Here is a 23208-nt window from a genome sequence, read left to right as displayed (position 1 = left end):
AAAGCCATTGAAACAAGAGGATTTTTTAAAGCTGGACATACTTCAGGCTAAACAAGAATGCACAGCCTCGATTCGGGGGGAAACAGAGTCCTGTCTGTACTGGTCCCTGATAGCCCGCAGCTACTATGGGGTAAATGCAGCTAATATGTGTACTGGTCCACTCCATTCCGGAGGAGATTCAAAATAAAAGCTCTGTGTGTAAAGGCTTCTGGAGATGGGAGAAGCATCACATTATCCTTTGCCTCAGGCAGCAAAAAGCCTTGGACCACCCCTGATAATGGGGTTTATTTACATACTTGGGTATACTTAGGTTTGCTGTTGAAGAAGCTAAATTGTTTCTGCAGTCTGAGAAAGGTTAATGCAATAAGGCAAGACAAGAACTAGGAAGTTGGGAGGGAGCTCTTAGTCAAGAGTTAAAAAGCTCAAAGTTGTAAACTGGGGTGAAGCAAACACATACTGGACTACATGATGAGAAAAAGTACTCAGAGTAGTCCCATTGAAATTAAGAGGACAAGTTGGGTATTTCCGAAGTAGTTCTTTCAATTTCAATGGGACAACTCTAAGTACTTTTTCTCATCATGTTGCCAACTTTAAAAACATCATATTGGAAGATCCAACGATAGATTCTCTATATAATGTCATTTGGTCCTTATCTTGCCAATTTCACAGTGCTCATATCACTGTATAATACACCACATTATTTCCAGTTGCACACATTTCATTGGGGGAAAGAAAGCCCTACACGCTTTTACTAAAATCAAAGTGCAATTTGCTATCTTTGAGGTACCAATTTGCTAAGAATACAAAAATTAATTATAGCTTCCAAAAGAGGAGGAGGTGTTAAATTGTTGCAACAAAACACAACAGACTCTTTGTTGCACCTTAAAGACTAAGGAAAAGAACATATTAAGAAGCTTTTATAGGACAGATTCCACTTGATCAGATGCAACCAAAACAAGAATACATTTTCTAATCTAATTTTTAAATATTTTCCTCCATTCAGATTATTTGCAATAGTCCTAGATGTACCTTTAAGAGAAAGTCTTTTTGTCTCGATTAAAAAAAAAAATCACTCCTTATAACACCTTAAAGACCAATGTCTAGGGAGTTTACTTTCATGACTACAGTCTACTTTGTCAGATATCAAAATGGATTTTCATATTGTATGGGTTTTCATATCCATTATAGCATCTGACAAAGTGGACATACTATGAAAGTTTATTCCCTTGAAATAAAATGTTGATCTTTAAGACCAAATCTTAAAAAACAAACTACAAACATGGCCCTATTTTTTAAATGAAGTTTTTCGAAGGCATCCTAAAACTGAACAAGAGATGGCCAGAAATGATCTTCATTTATTAATCCAGAGGGATGTACCACCCTTCCCTTCCATCTTTAAAAGCCACTTATTTCCCCTATAGGCATACAATGGCTGACACCCTAATGGTGCACTTGCTCAAGAAAGTTGTGCTCACAAGGAGGTTGCAGAGCTGTGTGAAGTTGTGGTGTTCCAGGACATCATGCAAAAAAGCCTTCTCTGGAACATATACAAGACTGCAGAGGGATCAGGGGCATAACTATAATAGGGCAAGGGGAGACAGCTGTCTGGGGGCCCACTGCCTTGGGGGGCCCCCCAAAGGCAAGTCACATAACTGACTCCCCCAGCCATGCACCCACCCGGGCTTTCTTCAGTTGTATTCATCCTTCGAAACCGATGTGAGTGTTAAGACCTGGAGCTACCAGAACAGCATGTCTTTCTCTAGTACCATTAAATGACTTGCATCGTCCACAATTTACAAAACCTTTTATAAAATAATATAGGATGATGTTCTATTGGCACATAGGTTATATCTATATCTATGCTTTTTGTTACCACTATTCAGCCTCATTTAAGATTTCTTTACTTCATGAGCTAAGCTTCAGTGAGGGGGGGTGCATTTAAAAATCTTGTCTCTGGGCCCACTCCAACCTTGCTACGCCCCTTGTGAAATAATACAGTGGAACCTGTCAACATCTTCTGCAAGTGCAAGGACTAAGTGCCAATAGATTTTCCTTTCTTTGTGCAACATCCTTAAGCTAGTACAACAACGTCGTCTGGAATTCAAGCCCCCAGTGTAGCAGAACTCTCCTGAGCAACATCCTCACAGCAGTGCAATGTCCCTCTGCAAGCACACTGTTAGTCAGGATGTCAGCCACTGATTGGGGGTGTGTGGAAATTCCACACTATTGGCTACTATTTGTTCGGGCTGGCTGTCAGTGCAACAGGGTCATTAAAGCCAGGAGAAATGGAAACAAATCTAGCTTCAGTGATCCTATACTCTTTTTCTGTTCTATTTACCACTTGGGAGTTCTAAAACAGATTGTTTCTGTGCAAAAGGCAACCTGATTGTATATGCTCATAAAAACCATTTATATTGTAGGGTGGTGGTGGTTGTTTTAAAGTGTTGAGCAGGCTGAGAAGATGTGATTGGGAAGAAGATCATTTGTCTTCTGTGGACTGAGGAGTACAGCTGGTCTTGTGGTAGGAAGCATGAATTGTCCCCTTTGCTAAATAGGGGCCACCTTGGTTTGCCTTTGGACATTTCCCTTCGGGAACGAGGTCATAGCTCAGTAGAAAAGCATCTGCAGGCTTACATGCATAAGGTTCCAGGCTCACTTGCTGGAATCTCTAGGTAGGGCAAGTCAAGACTCCTGCCTGAAACCTTGCAGAGCTGCTGACATGCACAGTAGACAAGACTGAGCTATATTAACCAATGGTCTGATTTGATACAAGGCAGCTTCCTATGTTCCTATGAGACTGGAGATTGTCTGAGGAGGAGGAGGAGGAAGAGGAGGCGGCACTATATTTTTCAGTTTTCCCATCTTGTGTGCGTGGCAGGCAGTACCAAATGCTCAATGTACTGGAGATAGAATGGCATTAGTCGTGGTTTTGTCACAGCAAGCTATGAATGGCATGTTCCTAGAAGAACTAGGGTGTGCACTGCTAGGCGAGGGTGTGCGATTTCCACCTCTTGCTCCAAAATGGCTAATGCGGACAGAGAGAAAAACTGGGGATCCAAAAGCAGGAGGCTGCATGCAACACTTGCAGCCTTGAGATCTTCCTCCCACCCGTACACACACACACATGCACACACCATCTTCCAGTTGAGACGGAACAGCCCAGCTTGATGCAGTGGGGATGTGGTGCTCCTACTATGAGTAGTCACACTCCTTGGCCAGAACACTGGGGCAACAGGGTGGCAGGTGCCTTTTACACATGCGCAGCAATCAGAGAGTAGCCATGCATTTAAGTCTTGCCCTGCACACATCCTATCGCTTTGGAGGAAGAGGGAGGTGGCTCAGCTAAAATATAGGAGCTCATAATACGTTATGTATTATTAATGCTGCATTAACAGTGGAAATTTTTAATCTTATCGGCATTAAGAGATGCCGGCTTTTGAAGCCAATGGGATTCCATGGAATTATTTATACAGTGCCATTAATGTACATTTTTAGCAGCAGCTAGAAAATAAATCTATCCAGTAAATATTTTAAGAAGTAGTCTCAATCTGCAATTCTAACAAAAGACTTCAGCCCTAATTATATTTTACTTGGATGTAATGTACTTGAAGTCTTGCAAATTATGCTCTCCTTGAGTGGAAACATTTCCATATGGCTCATTTAATGGCTGGATCCTAAACATATTGAAAGTATGTTTAAGATCCAGATCTCAAATACGACACGTGGAAATGGATCTGTTTGGAGACCGTGGCTGACATTCTGCGCAATGGTGTGACAGGAGCTGTGTCGTGAAAGGCAGCATCGCAGTGTTTGCAGCCTGTTGCCAGCCAGAGAAATGCGGGCAGAGGGGGAACAATTTTCACTGCTCTCTCCTACCTCCAAAGTGACTTATTGAATTCAGGAATATATTGTTGAGGGCCATGCAGCCCTCTTTGTTGCTGACACCCCACACTGGGGAATTTCCCATTTCTGTACACTAGATTGTCACCAAACATGCAAAACTGACTCAACTGAAAAGCACTGTATACAAGGGAATGTGATATTTCTGCTCATGGTAATAGATCTGTGGTGGGCCAAAGACTCATGAAAGTGTCACTTGATACTGCATCAATCAAGTGATGAGCGCGCACACACACACACAAGCCAGCCTCCTCTCAGCTAAGCCTACTTAACTACCCTGTGAAAACAAAAAATATATCTATGTATCTATATCATTTTGTATGTTTACTTTCTATCCTGCTGTATCCCAGGGCTCAGAGCAGCCAACAGCATCTCCCCGCCCCCTAGATCTTAATACTGTAATCCTGTTCCCAAGGGGTTCACAGTGTAAGAACAAAATGAATGGTTTTTGGAGGAATTTAAAAAAGAGCCAAATGAGATCAAAGTGACACAGTAAGCATAAATTCCACTTAGAGGAATAAGTGGGGGAATATAGCTCAGTCCCAAGTGCTGTGGCGGCAGCAGAGAAATCTCTAGAGCTCTGCCCAGGAAATGCTCCTTTTCCACCAACTGCCCATGGTGACAGTTGAAAAAATATGCTGCAGAGCAGGCTAAGTGGGGCGCAGAGCAGGAAGTAACTAGTCATGAATTCACAAGCCCTATACAGCCCCATAGATGCCACCATGAACTCTTTTAAGGAAGGTCAGAAATACAGATGTGCTTAATAATAACATAGACATTGGTGAAATATCACTATAAAGTTTACCATCAACTTAAATGCAAGTTCTGCATGCAAGAATGGGAGGACTTCTAAATAAACTGCTATATCTGTTTTTGTCCTGCATAGTTAGTTCCACAGAAAAGCCGATTTTTGCTCACTTCTCAAATAAAACCCTGTGGTGATGCCAGCCAGATTGGATATTATAGAACATGATTTGGTGCTGCAACTTAGAGGCTCTCTAAGGAGCATAGACTAAAATTATGACTTCATGGCCTCAGTGATGTGGATTAAGAAACAGAGACAGAATCCTGTTGGTCAAGGTTTGCTTTTTTTCTTTTTAAATTATTATTTCAAGTCATCCCTCCAACTTTATTCAGCTGAAAACAAAGAGCGAAAATAGTTGCAAGCTCTCTCTTTTTGCATTGTCCTCCCCACTTTGAAAAGGTTGCTAAGGGAATGGCTCTCCATAAGGTCAAGCAGGAGAAAGCCCGCTGGGAGACTTAATGCAGCCAAAACAGCAGTTTTTAGAGTCATGCCTCTTGGTTCTTTTTATCCTTAACTGGAGATCATTAGCATTCCCATTTCTTGCTGCATTTTAAATTCAATTTAATATTAATGTACAGGGAGAGGAAGAGATGGACAGGAATCAAGATGCTGTAGAATCAGGGAAGGTCAGGAGAGAAATTCCACAACAGGCTCAGTGAAGTGGAAAGAGTGACCTGCCAGGGAAATGGAGCAACGTTGTAGAAAAGGACAGTTTGCAAGCCGAGTTAAGTCATCCAAAAAACGGAAATCCAGAATGAGTGTTTCAAGTGCGGCAATTAAGACTTGAAAATTCTAATTAAACTTAAGCCATTAGGAACTACACATAAAAGAAAACCCTTTCAGCATGGCTTTCCCATCTTATTGCCTTAAAGCTATGCAAATGAGAAAGGGGGGGGAGGGACTTGGGATATTAACATATCGTTAGAATCTTTCCCCAAAATTCTTACACATTCTGGTGTGCAATGGGCTAGACTTTCAAGATGTTGTATGCTAGTTAGTGGCCTCCTGCCTATCCCTAGTGAGTAAGATTCACATCACAGAAAACACCATTGAAACTGGCATTAATTGGTCCCTGCGTTGCTACACACAGAGATGAGAGACTGAATGGACAATGATTTAGAACTTCTCTTTTTCTTGCAATGATCCTTGAAGATGGTAGGAATGCTGTTGGTGCAAGGAGGCTTGCATGCTTTGTATATGTTGTTTCAGAGCGGCTATTGTGCATTACATCAAGTGCAGAATTAAATAATACAGATCTAGGAGCCAGTCCCAAAATCTGGTAGCCCGACAATGGACACTTGGCAGAATTACTGTACTTCGTGACTGACATTGTAGAGCTGGAGGGTAAACTGGCTTCTTTTTCCTCCTTTACAAGTAGAATGGAAACATGGCTGCCTGGGACAAATAAAGATTTTATTAAATAACTCTACCTCTGAATGTCCTAGTTTAGGCAGCATGGTTAAATTTCTAGGTGCCGTGCTTGGGATTTGGCCAGCCCTGAAATAATAAAAACCCACTCTTTCAAGGAAGAGTTCATTGCAATGGACACATGGTCCCCATCCAAGCAGCACACAGGGCTAGACCTGGTTAGCCTTAGACCATCTCTCTGGGCTTTTATCTACCTTACTTGCTGAAAGTGGTTGCTCACTGAGCACAGGTGGCCATGTGATACTTCCAGAACCTGGAATGTAGATCATGCCATCTAGCCACAATGAGGACAAGAGCCACTGTGGCAAAGAAGGCCAAAGGAAGCAGAGTTATAGATTTCCAGAGTGGGGGGGTTTCAAGGGTGTGCTGTTGCTTTTGGGGAACTGATACTGCATTAACACCATATGTAGAAGTGCCTTATACTAAGTTGGTCCATCTAGCTCATGACTGTCTGCACTGACTAGCACAAGCTGTCAGGAGACTTTCCCAGGCCTACCGGGAGATGCTAGGGACTGAACCTGGTATCCTCTGCATACAAAGCCGGTGCTCTACCAGTGAGTGATAGCAGCTCCCACCTTACATGCCTCCCTTGTCTCACCAACCCACCCACCCCCCATTTGTACAGACAGGTAAGAGAATATACACTCTCTTTTGCACTTCTTCTTCTCCTGGGGGGGGGGGGGGGACGACAACCTGGCTCTTAAAAGGTTGCCCCAGAAACTGCCAACTGCTAGGAGTAGCTGCAAACAGGAAACAATACTTGGCACAATGAAAACCATTTTCTAGACATAACACAGAACTCCTGCAGAGGAACCTTTTTGCAAGACTAGCCTGAAGAACTGTCCAGATTATATATCCATGCTCAAATTATGAGGGAAGGAGTAGGGGAGACAAGCCTTGGAGATCTCCCCAATTTAAATCAAGTCATGGCCCTCCACAGGATCCTAAAAACAGGAGCTAAAGGGGCTATTACAAAAATGAAGGCCTGGTAGAGCTTTTCTGTCATTTGATTAATATTGGGGGCAGCCCAAGACATTGCAGTATCTGAGGCAGGGTGTCAAATGCTGCCTTCCATCCCCCCTTCAAAATTGAGCCCTGCAAGCTTGAAGGTTACGTGAGAGGCAAGAGGGAGGGGGAGGTTGACAGCAGCCTCTTCTTGTGCTGCTTGTAAACTTTGGAAGGGATGTGAAAAGACGGCAGTCTTCTCTCCATGCTCCTTGCAAGCATCATGCTGGGGTCGGATTGGCCACAAAGCACTGCTCTGTGGGTGCCTCAATAATCTATTGCCCAAGACAACTGCCTCACCCCACCTTATTAAAGGGCTAACCCCTTTAAGGTCATCAAATTGGAGAGAGGAAACAGGAACATAGGGAGCTGCCCATCCAAAATCAGGTCAGACCATTAGGTCCATCTAGGTCAGTGTTGTCTATACTGACTGGCAGTGGCTCTCCAGTGTTTCATACAAGAGTCTTTCCAGGCCCTATCCACAGAAGCCTGGGACCTTCTTCATGCAAGGAAGTGAGCTACCATGGCCCCGTCCCAAGAAGAGAGAAGGGGACGCTGTCCGACAGGAGTGTTGTGACAAGTGACGGACTGGCCATTGGTTACAGTGGGCAAAACAGACTGCTTGGGTGTGTGGCATGCTTTCTGGATGATCCTGCTGACCTCCTGCTTGCTTACCCCTGTTGCTGTGAAACCCTGAAGCTCAACGCACCACCATTGATATCCAAGTGCAGTTTTCTGCAACGACAAGGAAGTTCGTTTTGAAGAATACATGACCATTTAGGTCAGAAATGTGCCCAATTTCTCAATGTGTTAGGCAGCTGCCTATTTTATCTATGCTTAATGCAGGCTCCGTCTCTGTTGTGGTGGGGGTGGGGGAGGAGAAAGAGCACATGGTGCCACCATGCTGATGTCTGCAGAAAAATAATTGGAGTGCTTGAGTGCTGCTGCATTACCAGACCTAAAAATGAACGCACGGACAATGCGCAAATTGAGGGGTGGGGGGACTTCACACCTTGGTAGTTCTGCTAAAACCAAAATCATTGGACATATACTATGATGCAATTATTTCCCAGAAGCACCTAGCCAGGAATGCCCAAAAGACAATATCCCTTTGGTCACTAGTTTTGCTTGTAGTAGGTACATTGGAGCAGGAAAAGCATTGTGCCCAAACATCTGCATTCCACTTTCACTTCAATATAGAGCTTTGTAAAGTCCTGCATGGCCTCAATAAATATGGTTGTAATCTTTTTGATTAAACAAAAGCCAAATGTGTTCCAGCTTTTTTTTTTTTAACTATGTGATTTGACCACAGAATGAACCATCTCGAAAGTCTGAAAAGATGTCTTGCCTGAATGATTAAGACATTTGATAAAAGCTTTAATAACCCAAGGCATTTTGGACTGTATGGAGTCAGGACACGCAAACACAGATTCTGTGGGGGCCTATGGAGGTGGATTGAGCACAGATAGGAAGTGGATCCTGGCCAGAGACACACAATACAAGGGGGGGCCATACACATGGAAAGCAGTTCTGCACATGGGGTGGGGAGGGGGAAGGATACAGATCTCCTGTTCTGGGGGCAGTAGCCCTAGTCTCATGAACTGCTAGTCTAGAGGGTCTCCCCCAACCTTCAGGGGTGGCTTTTCGAAGGGTGCAGGAGAGCTGCTGCCAGACAGGGAAGCTGAAAGTCCCCCACCCCACCCATGAGCAGCCTTTTGAATTCTGGCCACTGGAATTCAATATGCAAATCACAGCCAGGATTCATCCTCCACTCAGCTAAAAATACATCTTTATTGTGTGCAATGGTGGCATGTTAGTTTCCAGCTCAAGCGATTTTGGAGAGACGCACGCTGCCATAATAAAACAAAAATACCACAAAACTCAAGCATATGCATAGGCTCCAACTGTCCCTATTTTCTGGAATCTGTCCCTGGCAAATCAACGTCCCTGTTTCGTCCCTATTTTTACCTCTTGGGGATGCCTTGCTCAGTTTTGTTTGTTTAACAAAAACTGATCAAGGCATCCCCAAGAAGCAAAAATAGGGACGGAACAGGGACGTTGATTTGCCAGGGATGTAGTTTTGTTTTATAAATGCGAGCTGCTGAAGTTGTCATTTGGGGGGATTCAGTCCCCTCTGCAGAATCTCTAGAAATTAAATCTCCAAGTAGGTGGATGGATGCATCCTGCTTCTAGTGCACCTGCATATCAACAGGTATACCGAACGAAGGTGCTCTGCAGTGCACAACATAGAGCAGATATCTCCAGGGTGGCAGTCTTTAACATGTCTGGGTTGGATCTCAAGAGGCACCCGAAGGTGAAAGCATTATGCACATTCACCCCACTGAGCACCAGCTTTCAGTAGCAACGAACTGGTTAGAAAGTATGTAGGAACTGTTGTGCTAATCAGAGTACAGAAGTCAGTCCTCCTCAGCAGTGTGTAATGGGGGTAGGGGTGGGGGGGGAGATAGTCTGGGCAGTAATCCTTGCTATGAGAATTGGGTCTAGGCGTATCTGTTTTCATCTGTGAAATGTTGGAGGGCAAGTGCTCAATTAATTTACTTTGGTAATCTAAATAATGTGTCCTACATGCACTTTGTTACCTGTTTTATATGCGTAGCAAGTTTGTAGTCAGAACTGTATGCCACACTCTCCAGGTTGCTCAGGCACACTCTACACATTCACTAGCATGTCCCTATTTTCATTGGTGAAGTGTTAGAGGATTTATAGATGGAGGCTCAGCAGGGATTACTACCACAAGACCAGCTCTCTTCTAGCCTAAAAAAATAAATAAATGTATGAAACCATGTGACTCAGAAGCAGAAATGTACATGCAGAATGAGACGGCAGTGTCGCAGATGTCTTCACTGTGGCAAAGCTTTAGCATGTCTGGATTGGGTCTCCAAAGGCACCAGGAGGTAAAAGCATCATGCACATTCACCCCACTGAGCACCAGCTTTTAACGGCAACAGACTGGTTAACTAGTGTGTAGAAACAGTTGGGCCTCTCCAAGGATGGGAAGGATCCCCTATTCTCTACTGTTTCTGGCAGGTGTTTGAAAAGCACTGAAAGAACAAATTAAAATGGCAAGTGATGTGTTCAACCATATGTTCTTCCCAGAGAGCCAAGTTTGATTTCAGCAAGTTCCCATAAATACACGACACCCCAATGAGGCAGCACGAAACCAGCAGTTACGAAAGCAGCCGAGGACAACGGATCAAAGGGAATGATTAAGGGAAAGCCGGGAGGAAAACCTGGGAGTAGGAGGGCAGTAATTAATTGCTACAAGCAAACATTTTGAGGAACTGAAGGGAAGGACCAAAGATGTTTGTGCACAAGTTCACCTTTTCTACAGAGTATTAACCCAGCAATTGATTCTCCAAGCCAATATAGTAGTTAGTTGAAGACAAAACTATTAGAGCATTATGACCCATTCGGTATTTCTTTTTTGTACTCTGTCAATGCAACACTGAAGATCCTGAACAACTAGTCTTGTAATGGGTTTTCTGTACAGTAACTGAAATGGTTCTGCCTTAAAAGGGTAAATCTTAGATCCTGATCAGGCATAAGAAGACACACGTTTCCACTCTTTCACCTCAGTGGAAAGAGCTGATGCAGTGTATGTGCAGAAACAAAAGGAAGCCGCTTAGAACAGTTGGGAAGAGAGAGGTGAAGGCACGTTCACCTTTTAACATTTTGAGGGGGTGCTCCCCTTTTTCCTTTTTTACTTAAAATATATTTTATTGTAAGGTGCCTCAATCAGCAGTATGCTGAAGAGCCCAGGTAGAAATTTGTGAATAAATAGCCATATAAAACACATAAGTTATTACATTGATTCTTGTTATTCCAGCATCTAGCAAACAGAAGCCAGTGACTCTCATAGTTTACTTTCAGTCCCCCTTCTTCAATGTATATGCATTTGAATGTGATGGTATAATCAAATAATCCTGGTTTCTACTCCTAAATAATCAGCATCATCTTAGGAACATAGGAAACTGCCATATACTGAGTCAGACCTTTGGTCTATCTAGCTCAGTATTGCCTTCACAGACTGGCAGCAGCTTCTCCAAGGTTTCAGGCAGGAATCTCTCTCAGCCCTATCTTGGAGAAGCCAGGGAGGGAACTTGAAACCTTCTGCTCTCCCAGAGCAGCTTCATCCCCTGAGGGGAATATCTTGCAGTGCTCACACATCAAGTCTCCCATTCATAGGCAACCAGGGCAGACCTTGCTTAGCTATGGGGACAAGTCATGCTTGCTACTACAAGACCAGCTCTCCTCTCCATCGCTCTTCATCCTCCAATGCGTAACATTCAAAATCCTCACTGAAGCAACCATATACAAAATAAGTTCTCTCGCATTCATCTTAAAACTTACATGTATGCTTGGAAATAGGAGATTATCCAATTATATATTCAAACCCATTTATAGCTTTGTTGATCAAAACCATTTATAGCTTTGTTGATTTTCATAGGAAAAAAACTTTATTTCAGAATATTGCTGCCACAGAAGGAAGAAAGTGCTGACTTCAGTCCTACAAAACTAAACAGGTTACCTTCTCAATGTAGATGAGATGTTCAACTAATCATTTCCATTTAATTCTTATCTTCACTTCTGCAAGTGCACACAGATGTTATCTGAACCAATCAAAGATGTTCTTTCTCCCTCTCAAAATGTAATCACAATCAATAGACCTGGAAAGGCTCAAAAAGCAAAGAAGGAGGGAAATCAACTTCTTTGTCAAAAATGGTCTCCCATTTGACAAGTCCCTGCCCAATGGCTTTATCATCTTGGGTCTCCGTTTCTGTCCCTTGGCCGGCTGCTTACCACCGCCGGAACTCCAAGACTGTAATGGGAAGGGATGAAGGCCTAAGCACTCTTTCAGATGCACCGTTATTCTACATCCACAGTTCTCTCTCTATCCTTAGGCTATGTATGTGGTTTAGATTCATGCAAGATTTTAGTTGGCTGGACAAATCTAGACACAAAAGAATGATTGTGTCTGCCTTTTGCTTTTTATCATGATGTAGAGCAACTTTTAAACCACCCATGACAAAAAATAAGATCTGCCTCTTTGACTATAAACAGTACGTAAGTCCCATGTTATTATTTTAAGTGACAGGCATATTCCTTTAAAGCACTTCATATCTAAACACAAAAGGAGGCATCCAGACTTATTCATAATTTGTTCCATTGATTTCAATGGTGCAATGTTAGTAATGACTAACTTATCCCAATTAATTTCATTGGAACTTAGAATGCTAGCCCAAGAATCTACTTCTATCTGCTTTCATTAAACACATGGATACTTTTAAGTCACTTCAAACACTTAACAATCCAGTATATTCCTCAGAAGCAGACGTGTGTATAAACCTCCTCCCTAAAGTATTTTAGAGAGATAAAGGCATGGTTTGCTGAAGCACATCTTCCATTTATAAAACATAACATCTGGAACAGGATTGAGACTTTGTTGTATACCCCCAAAGCCAGTGTGGATCAGACAAAAAGAAGATGTTTTCTATTTCTAGACTGGCTAGATAGATATGCTGCACACCGCATCAGCAACTGCAACAGGTGCACTGAATTCCAGCACAGACTCTGGAACACTCAGCTTTATAGATAGATAGATAGATATGACTGGTTTTATCACCACTAGCTCTTCATGATCAAGAGTCAAGATCACAGCACATTATACTAATTCACTTCCATGATGCTCAGCACAAGGGAAATGCCACTTTACATGATGTACTAGATGTTTCATTCCATATTTTCACACGTGCTATACCATGTGACTGCCATTCATTTGCATTGCAATAGTCATGATATGCCTGAAAGCCATCCATGAAATTCAAATTATCTATTTAAACCCAAGTACTAATGGCACAGCCACCTAATGGCGCAGCAGGGAAGTGACTCAACTAGTAAGCCAGGGGTTGTCAGTTTATTCTACCAAAGACAACCACAGGGCTCCGTGGTCACCATGAGTCGACTTCGACTCGATGGCACACTTTACTTTTACTAATGGTGCAGCAGGGAAGTAACTTGCCTAGGCAGCAAGAGGTTGCTGGTTCAAATCCCCACTGGTATGTTTCCCAGACTATGGGAAACACCTATATCGGGCAGCAGCAGTGTAGGAAGATGCTGAAAGGCATCATCTCATACTGCGTGGGAGATAGCAATGGTAAACCCCTCCTGTATTCTACCAAAGAAAACCACATGGCTCTGTGGTCACCAGGAGTCGACACCAACTTGACTGCACAACTTTACAGGATCTGCACCCTCTCTCTTTCTAGACAACTGAACCAATATAGCAACTCACTTAAATGTTGATAAATCACCAATATACCAAAGCAACAATCTCACGAGATTCATAACATAACTAACAGCCCACACCTATGTATGCTTACCTATAATTAATTCAGAAGTAAGCCCCAATTGTAAGCATGAATATTTGGATAGTCTGAATGTGTCAATATGGACAGATAAACGGATTGAAAAAGTAGCATAACACTCATATTTTCAAGGTACGCTGGGGTGGGTGGGTGGGGGAAGAATGCAGCAGCAATGCCCACATCCAATTCCCTTAATCATACAGCAAAACTGAAACTAAACCAGACACACACACACACACACACACACACACACACCCCACTTTGGTTTAGACCTGATGTTCGTAGTTCTTAGAAATGATTAGCCCAACACACTGCATCAGCAACTGCAACAGGCACACTGGGTTCCAGCACAGACTCTGGCATAGCCAGCTTTTCAAGTTTCAACAGGAACCAAAAAAAATAAAAATCCACGAGATAAATTACTACAACTATTGTAACAAAGCAGCACAATTCAAAGAACAATTCTTCAGGCATGTGTTCAGAAACACGTTTTCAAGCAATGCAGACGGATTAGAAGTTTACATTCTCTTGGCTCCTTCTGCTAAATAACCATTGGGATGTTATGCCTGTGAAGGAGTCCAGCTAGTGTGATTTTAGGAAGAGAGGAAACTGTGCTTTTTCATCTTAAATTCGGCTGTAATATTTGCAGTTTCCAGCTTACCTTGAGAAATTCATTGTGTTCAGTGTTTGATGAAAACCAATCATATTACTTATATATAGCCACCTCCTGGGAGTCCCATTAATTTCCAAATGCTTCCGAGTCTCTTCCTCCAAGTGTATGTCCCTCTTTCAAATGTTCACATCACTTGATATACGCGAGGCACCTTCTGTTTGAGGAAATGCCTATTTTCACTTAATTTTCATTCTCCATTCAAGTCTGATTAAAATAACAAACTCCTCACTGCTTCTCTAGGAAGAGCAGAGCCCAAAGGCCCTGAACCAAAAGGTTCATACTGTGGCATGGACTTCTTCAAATGCATGAGATGGATGGTGAAGACGATGAATGATTTAGTTACACACACTGGACTGGTGAGGTGGGAAAGACTGCTTTGCAAGGCAAGATTAAACACTGAACACACATACTGAATACAAATACAATGACAAATATTTTAATACCACTTTTCAACAGAAGCTCCCAAAGCAGTTTACATAGATATAAACAATAAATAAAATGGTTCTCTAGTCCCCAAGTGCTCACAATCCTAAAGAGAAACATACGGTAGACACCAGCAACTGCACAAACCGCCAAGGTGGTGGGAGTACTTTAAGGAGCGGGGAGGGTGCCCATTCCCCCACCATCATGTTTCCCCCACCGGCACAGATTCTCTTTTTTTAGCAGGGGGAGAGCAACTGGTCCTATCCATCCCAGCACCCCTCCAGTGGCTGTTGCTGGTTAAAGATGTGCACAAACAGGCATTCGGCGATGGGGGGAGGGTACCACTTCTGGTACGTCACTGAACGAGACTTCAAGGAGGTACGCAGAAGCTCCACAGCACCAGTTTTGCAGACAGTGCTGGCGGGAAGGATGGGCACCCTCCCTGCTCCTTAAAGGAATCCCCCACTACCACTGAACCAGCTGAACACCGGTTCATGCACATCCCTAACCAGCAACAGCCACTGGAGGGGTGCTGTACTGGGGATGGATAGGACCAGTTGCTCTCCCCCTGCTAAATAAAGAGAATCAGCACTTTTTAAAAGGTGCCTCTTTGCTCAGTTAGCAGGGGAGCTGAAGACAGATATACTAAAGGAGACCCTCATTACCTTCAGTTTCACAAAGCCTGGTTTAATATATCCGTGGATGAGTCTTTGAGACACAGTTCCTTTATCCACATCATGAAATACAGGCAAATTTCGCCTGTCTGGGGCTCCTGAGTGGCCGGACATGAGTTCTGATATCATTTCCAGCTACCATTTTGAAGCCCAGGGCCATTTGGGGGCTCATTTTTGGAGTTTGTTCCTTTTAAGTTTAAAAGGGGGGTGGGTTGTGGGATATGGGGGGACATTCCTGGAGAACAAGGTACTATGCCTTTCTTTATTTATTTCTGCCCGCGCCCTGCTTTTTAGTGGTTTTTTTTAAGCTCAAGGAACCTAACGCCCACCCACCCACCCCCCACAATCCCCATAGGGTTAAGGTATCTTTATTCACCGTTTCATTATCCATAGAAACTGGTGGGAATAACGAGGGCTATCTGCATGCACATGACAAATCAACAGAAATCACAAGAGATTGTGTAACTAAGGATAAAAGCCCATGAATGTTGATGGGTCCAGGCATACCAACCCCATGCTGGTCACCTAGTTTTCATGACACCATGCCAGAAATGTCTATTGATTACAGATACTTGAATCAAGATCTTGAGTCAAGCAAAAAAAATCTAAATCTGCTAAATCTGTTGGACAGCAGCCTCACACACTCTACATACCCTCTCAACATACTTTGCCTGAAGATTAGAAATAGAATACGTTGTGTGATTGGGGTGGTAATGTTTATTTCTAAACCATTTTTCAGCCCAAAAAACCCCTAAAACAGTGGCCAGTGGGCGGGGGAGTGAAGATAATCCTCAACAATGAACAGAAACAATATGTTGAAAAAATCAACAGCCACACACACAAATCAGGGAGAAAGGCCAGTCAGTATTCTGGCAGCTTCACCCACAAGTTTCTGTGTACCCCTAATTTTAAGTGGTGTGTATCCATTCCAAAACTTTTCTAGGAAGATTGAAACATAAGAGAATAGAGGCTGGAAAAACTAAGTGCTTATACAAAAACATGAGTAGAAGGTTAGCAGTAGTAGCTAAATTGCATGTGACACAAAACTGTAAATATTCAGATGTCCCAACAATTTCACACTCGATCTTTAACTGCAGGAGATATGGTAGTAACTCAAGAAGGCCTACAGAAGTACAATTCTGTTCTTGTTTTTTTAAACAAAGCACAAAAGTGCATCGGCCCCATTCCCAGCTTCCATAGACGAAAAAATAAAATAAAAAACACTTACATGGGCTGTTAAAGCAGGAAAATACAAGTTTTCCTCTGGGCACAATTTTAACTCAGAACACTAATCTTAACATTGCATTTTAAAAAATGAGAGGGAATTAGTCTGCATGATGATGTTAATCCATTTATCAAAAAGCAGCATATACTTGTATAAAGCACTATGACACAATGCAAATTCAACATATTGAAAGTGAGAATGTATATAATGGTGGAAACTCTTCATTTATCCTCTGCTCCACCCTCTTATTCTGCAACTCAGTGCCACAGAGTAAGCGTGCCAGCAAAGCTGCCTACACAGCCAATTCATCCATTCTTACTCCACTCCAATTTCACCGGAGAACATGAACAATTGATAAGATTCTAACACAAAGACACCATCTTTACAGTTTGAAAAATATATTAAAAACTGACTGGAGAAGACGCTTGGTGGCAAGAAGATGCATACCCACATCAGCCCACCTGTGGCAAGAACCATTGTCAGATGGGAAGATACTCTGTTGCCAGATTTGGCTTTTTTAAAGCCAAATTTTGGGTTATGGCCCATTTGACTCACGAGTATACCCCTTAGGTTCTGGCCATCCTAATAAACAGGCACAGAAACAAACTAAAGTTTGTCTCATTTCTACTTGTACTTCCATAAAACGTGAACACTGGCACTTCCATCCTAAACATCTGTACCTGAAAGTACTAGAGGAATGTTCCTGGTGCGACAAGCCCAATTTATGTGCTTCATGAGCAGCAAGACACATATATTTATTACATTTATCTCCCACATTAAAGCCCATGGGTGGACTTCAAGGCGGTGTACATATAGCTCCCACACAGCTTCCCATACAGACACTGACCAGACCTAGATTTGCTTAGCTTCCACAAGGTGTTTGAATCATGCACCCTCAGACCATACCCTTAGACTTGATGAATAAGGCCCTCCTCCACTTCTCTGTGGATGTATCCCATGTTGCTTACTTGCATCCCTCTCTCTCTCTCTCGTTAGGGCTGGCAGCATTAACATGGGAGCTTCCTGCCTGATCCATCCCTCCCGTGCAATTTCCTCCAAAAATAGAGCAATGTGGGATACAGCCATGGCGAGACAATCTGACAGGTAACATGTGAATTGGGCCACAGTTTGAGAAACCAAAGTGGTTCAATGTGGCCCATCTCATGGAAGTATCTATTGGTACAATGGGCCATAAGATCAGACTGCACATGCTTTTACAACACTAATGCTTGCAATGCCGAGTTGTACAGCACTGCTTAGAAAGGCATGAAGCATCATATGTCCATGGAGCTCTATTACAGTAGCAAGATCTTCTGAGCAGGTCAGTTGATTCAGTTCCCCCTTTTCCCCCTTTTTGAAAGTTCTTAGCAAAGTTGTGTCAAGAACAAGCAGAGCCTCTGCAAAACCAACAGCAGTAAGATAACAAATAGTAAGAATGACAGTATGGAATATGGTCCAAAAAGATACTCCAGAGTAATAGTATGGTTCTTGACACCCCCATGCACCATTCTGTCAGCATGTTGTATAACAGCAGCAAAGAAAGGAAAAGTAAATCTGGGAGTGGGGGGAGGGAGGTGTCTATCTTGCACTAACAAGAAGCCAGGAAACCAAGATTAAGCTACTACTCTCTTCTAAACTCCCTCATTGTGTCAAAGCTTTGACACTCCTTGGATGCAAAGCTGATCACTGTGCAGTCCCTCAGGAGAGAGAAAGAGGTACTATATAAAACTTAATAATTTATCTTAAAGAGGCAAGTCTTTAATGGAACTGTAACATTTATCCAACATCCCATCCGCCCTGTGGCTTATAAGCCTTGGTTCAGGGAGGGATTCTAATTTTAGAGGCCTACTGCCCATGAGTGGACAGTTTAAAACAACACTTATTAGGGTCTTGCAAAAGAAATTTGTGAGGCCTAATGAGCTGTATGAAAACAGATTAAAGTGTGACTAGAATCTCTCTCCATACTTTCCAGAGTATGCCTCGTGCATTAGCTTTGTAATAGCTTCTTCCTCAGATACAGAACTAAAGCACCATAATTAAAAAAATATTAACCAATGAGAAATAAAATATAAGCCTGCATGCTCTGAATGCTTTGATTTTTCTGCCTGTAGGTCTTATTTTAAATCCCAAAGTGATCAAAATGGAGGCAGGGCATATTGTAAAGTTGCGAGAACACACGCTGTTGGCATTGCTATTTCAGCTAGCCAAGTACTGTTATTTCCATGAATATGAATCAGCTCCAATATAGGCCACTGAGCCTTTATAGCTGTATGAAGATCTGATGGCACGCTAAAACTTAGCCAATAATCAGCCCTGCTATCCTCAGCTAGATTTCCTCAAGTGTGAGAGAATGCAAATGGAAGCAAAAAAACCCGAAGTAGCATTACTTGCAACTGCACTTCCATGCATTAAGAGCCTTACCCAGTAACTAAGCAGCGCTTGAAGACTTCCTGTACAGCTACTGCCAAGAAATAATGCAACACTAAAATAAGAGTAGGATCTCTGGGATCTTTGCATCGTGTACAAAACCGAAGCATGTGGAACAGAAAATGCCTCTAGCAGAGCAGTGTCCAGAATATCAAGGAACATAAAGCATGACTTAAGCGATACAGATACAAGAGTCCTCAGTTAATACAGTTCTAATACAGGTGGGAACAAACCAGAAATCTTTCAACACACACACACACACACACACACGATGCAACTGCACTAAGCAGAGGCAACCAGTATCCACCCAAATATATGCGAATTTTGACACAGACAAAAATCTTATGCACTGGAAAGAGATAAATAGTATTGGTGATGAGTCATTCTTGCGGTGGGCGTGGGGAGATATAGTAATATTCCAAGGGTATATAAATAGTTTTTCTTTTTCTGGAGTAATTACTACTCAGATACACTGCTGCTGATGAAATAATGCATGCACTAATCGATCCTGACTTCTTCATCAAATGCCCCCATAACATCTTTAAGAAGTCTTCTGTTTGTAAAAGCAAGCTGATTAATTTAAAATGTTTTCCTTAGCAAAAAGACTAATTTGAAATCATTTATCTACACAGCTGCTTGTCAAAACCTGTAAACTTGAGGACAGTTTACAGCCATTCATTAAACTGGCCTGTTTAATCCATCTGAGGCTCCATGGAATAAGGGCCTGCAAATTTGTTATTTTGTTTAAAACACAAACAGGTGTTTTTATTAACAACTTGCCTGCCTGTATTACCTAGGGTTGCCAACTGACTAGAACCAAATGGGTTGGTCTGCTCCTTTGCCTTTAATCAAAGGGATGGGAGGTGGGGTGGAAGGCTTTTTAAAGCATGGAGAGGAAGAACATTATCACTTGCTAATCCCTGTAGACCAAGCTGCTGTTAAGGAATAGAATCGGAGGCTATACACACACACACCCTCCTGCCATTATTTTCTCTTCACCATTTATTCAACAGCCCCCTGGAAAAATTCAGAATGTTGGACATTTTTTCATGTTGCTTCGACAGAAAGAAACCACTCTCAGGTTGGTTCCAAACAACCAAGATTTTAATCCATAGGTTGGACTCAAACAAAATCTAGATGCAATGTGCTTATCTCTCTCCCCCTCCTTGTGATCTCCTTCTAAAATGATCTATTCCTTCCTGTCATCAAAGTCTGCCCCCTCCAAAATACAACTATCAAAACACATTACACTAGGTGATGATTCCCACATTCAACTCCCGATCATAAACAATGCATTCCATTTATACCAGTAGCTATAAAGTGTACATCTGGTATGGGTGCATCCTCTTGAAACAACTCTTCTTTGTGTTTATCCAATTAATATTTCCCTTTCGGCCTCCTTTCACTTTGCCAACAGGAAGAGAGATTGACAGGTGCCACAAGGCAGGAGAGTTATCAGAGGGAATGTTCAGATCATGAGGCTGCACTTGGCTCCCCCCCCCGCCCCCCACTTTTTTGGCAAAAAAATACAAGTCTCTCTCCAACAGCAATTCAGGAAAGCTGAGCAACGTTATTTTTGCTCACAACCCCGCTCTTCCCCATAAACTGCAAACACTCTTCAACCAGCAGTACACTCAGATCTCAAGCATGATTACACAGAAGTAAATCCACTGTGTTCAATGGGGTGTCCAAGGATTGAGCCCTAAAGGCAGCTCCCTGCTCTGCATGATCTTGGAATCTACCTGCAGTTTGCACAATAATCCCACCTGTTGCCCTCCACAAGGTAGCTGCATTCAGACTAGCCAGACATTATGTTACACACACTTACAGGAAATCTGCACGTGTACATGTTTTGTGTATGAATGACTGTACCTACATTCCTTTTGGAAGTCAACATGAGGTCTGCACCTTGTGAAGAGTACAGATCCCATATACTGCTGCATGTACACTGAACATAACATGTGCATAATTGTACATCCATACAGAATATAATTGTGCATACACTGTACACAAATTGCACATGTTGGACACAATGTATGAATAGGTCCTCATTATTTCAGGAAGTTGTCCTTTATCCAAAGAAAGAGTTTCATGCAGCTTTTTTCCACTTTTAGAAGTCACCCCTAGGCATCTCTTTTAATTCATTCCCTGAAAACCTTCTACTCTTCTTTTAGCACTGCAAACATAAGTATACCTGAATCAACTGGCTTAGATCAGAGTAAACATATGAAGGATCAGGCTTCAGGCCTTTCAAATACATGCAGGTACACACACAGATCCTGGTGTCTTCCTTTTTCGTAGCAAAACACCTTGTGCATTTTCAGTCAACAAAGATATGTACAAATGAGGTACAGTAACATTTGGAAATTTAAGTCAGCTTTTCAGGTCCAACACATAGAACCAGCGATCCATTCCTATAGTTCTTAAACCAGGCCAAAAGATCTCGTCTCGTTGGGCACCCAACGGCTTTTATTTGATCTCCACCTTCCTTTCCTTGGGAAACAGCGCCAACCTTCGGCCGAAAAAGAGAGTCTTCAGCTCAACCAAGCTGCGATCAAGCAGCAAAAAGCCCAGCCAGCAACAAAGATCGCTTTGTCGGTCCCTGCCAGGCAGCTGGCTTCCCCATCTCCTTTCCTACTGCCGCGGAAGAGTGCGAGAGAGGGAGATTCGGCTACATTTTGCTAGGAAAGATAACCTAACCTATCGCTAGACCGCTTACACCAACCAGAACATCATACAGAGAGAAGCGAACTGCCAGGGGTTGAAACAACTCAACAAAAAGTGTAGAAGGAGAGCGCCTGCCCTGGAAGCCTCAGATTTCTTTTCTACACACACACCCCACTTCTTACTCATGCGAGAGGACGAACAACCCGCGTGTGTGTGGATCGTTCACCCGCTCTCTGCCTTTAGAGGCAGGCTTTAGCCACACGCGGCCGGCCGGCCAGCCAGCCTCTCTCCTAGCCAAACGCGTACGCAGCGCTCTCCTCCTTTGCGGCCGGATTGGCTAGTCCAGCAGCAGCAGCAGCAGCAACAGCAGCAGCCGGGTTTCCGGGGGCTCTTACCTTCCTGGACTGCGTGGAAGGGGTTATTGGCTTCTATGAGCTTGATGGTATAAGTGATTTTCTCGCTCTGTAAGATATCATCGTTGAGACTCAGATCCGCCACCGCCTGCTTGAAAATTTCGTCGTCCTTGGCCGAGTTGCCTTCAAATATGGCACCTGTTGGGGGGACCAAAGAATCATCATCATCATCTTGGGAAGGGAAAGGAGAGATTGTGGCAGGGAAGTGAAGGGGAACCAAGGAAGGTTCTGAGGAGGACTCCCGCGCTTATTTCATGCCAACTTCATTTCATTAATACTCTTCCAATCCCTCTCCTCAGACAAGGCCGATGCTGGCAGTTTCTTATCGGGTCCCTGAGACGCCACACGCGCCCCTTGTCCTCGGCCTTTATTGATTAGAAAAAAGTGCCGACCTCCCGTCCCATCTGCACAATCGCTCACGTTCTCCCCAGAAACAGCATACATTGAAAGGGGGGAAAGCTCACTCTGTAATACTCCCGGTTGTATTTATTACAAAGTTGAGGGTGGTTCGGACTAACTAATCCCTTATAAGCGATCCTGAGTATATAAGCCCTAGAAGCTTATTCAGCTGAACCCCAACTAAAAAGTAGAATGGCTGCTTCTGCCTTAACACTAGGACAGAGGGCATTTACTCCTCCGCCCGGAAGTGCTCCTGCGCACGGACACACTACTGCGTCAGAGAACTTTCTCTCCTATGCAGACTTTCCTGAACGCGGTGGGATTTACTTTCGATGTATAGGCTTACGCTGCACGTTGACCAATGGGAAATCTTCTCTCCCATATAGGCAGACTAGAGACTTCCAGCATGATCCTGTGTATGTTCACTCGGGAGTAAGTCACTGAGTTCAAGGGCACTTTTTCCCAAACAGGTGTGCTTCTGGCTGCAGCCGTCTTTGACAGGGCTGCCCAACTTTGGCCCCTCCACCTGTTATTGGAATACAACTTCTATCATCCCCAACCACAGTAGACAATAGGAATGATGGGAGATGTAGTCCAGCTTCTGTTCTATGCCCTTGCTCAGCAGGAGTCCCATTGTGATCCATAAGATTTAACTCCTGGCTTCTGAATAAGCATATGGGACGTTGTAGCCCGCCATCCACGTTGGCTGAGAAGTATGAAGGGAGAATTTCCAAGGTGTGAGCTTTGAGATTTCACTAGACTCTTGGGGTTTCAGTCTGCGGT

At 43.2% G+C, this 23208-nt stretch overlaps 1 protein-coding gene across 11 annotated transcripts in view; it reads right to left on the bottom strand.

Moving 5' to 3' along the window:
• Positions 1–23208, bottom strand: part of GRID1 (glutamate ionotropic receptor delta type subunit 1) — a 1034570-nt gene that overhangs the window by 1008207 nt on the left and 3155 nt on the right. For 10 of the 11 annotated variants that reach the window (XR_008318672.1, XM_053305288.1, XM_053305300.1 and 7 more), the window contains exon 2: positions 22009–22164. Coding sequence is in view for 10 of the 11 variants with exons in the window: in XM_053305288.1 (XP_053161263.1) it covers positions 22009–22164 (156 nt within the window). In the remaining variant the exon portion in view is untranslated. Of the gene's footprint in view, positions 1–21795; positions 21815–22008; positions 22165–23208 lie in introns of those variants that run through there. The other variant, XM_053305295.1, reaches the window with a different exon arrangement.

Source organism: Hemicordylus capensis, chromosome 3 (assembly GCF_027244095.1).
Source record: "Hemicordylus capensis ecotype Gifberg chromosome 3, rHemCap1.1.pri, whole genome shotgun sequence".
Lineage (NCBI taxonomy): Eukaryota > Metazoa > Chordata > Lepidosauria > Squamata > Cordylidae > Hemicordylus > Hemicordylus capensis.
Note: the sequence above shows the minus strand (reverse complement) of the source record. Positions and strands in the feature narration are given on the sequence as shown.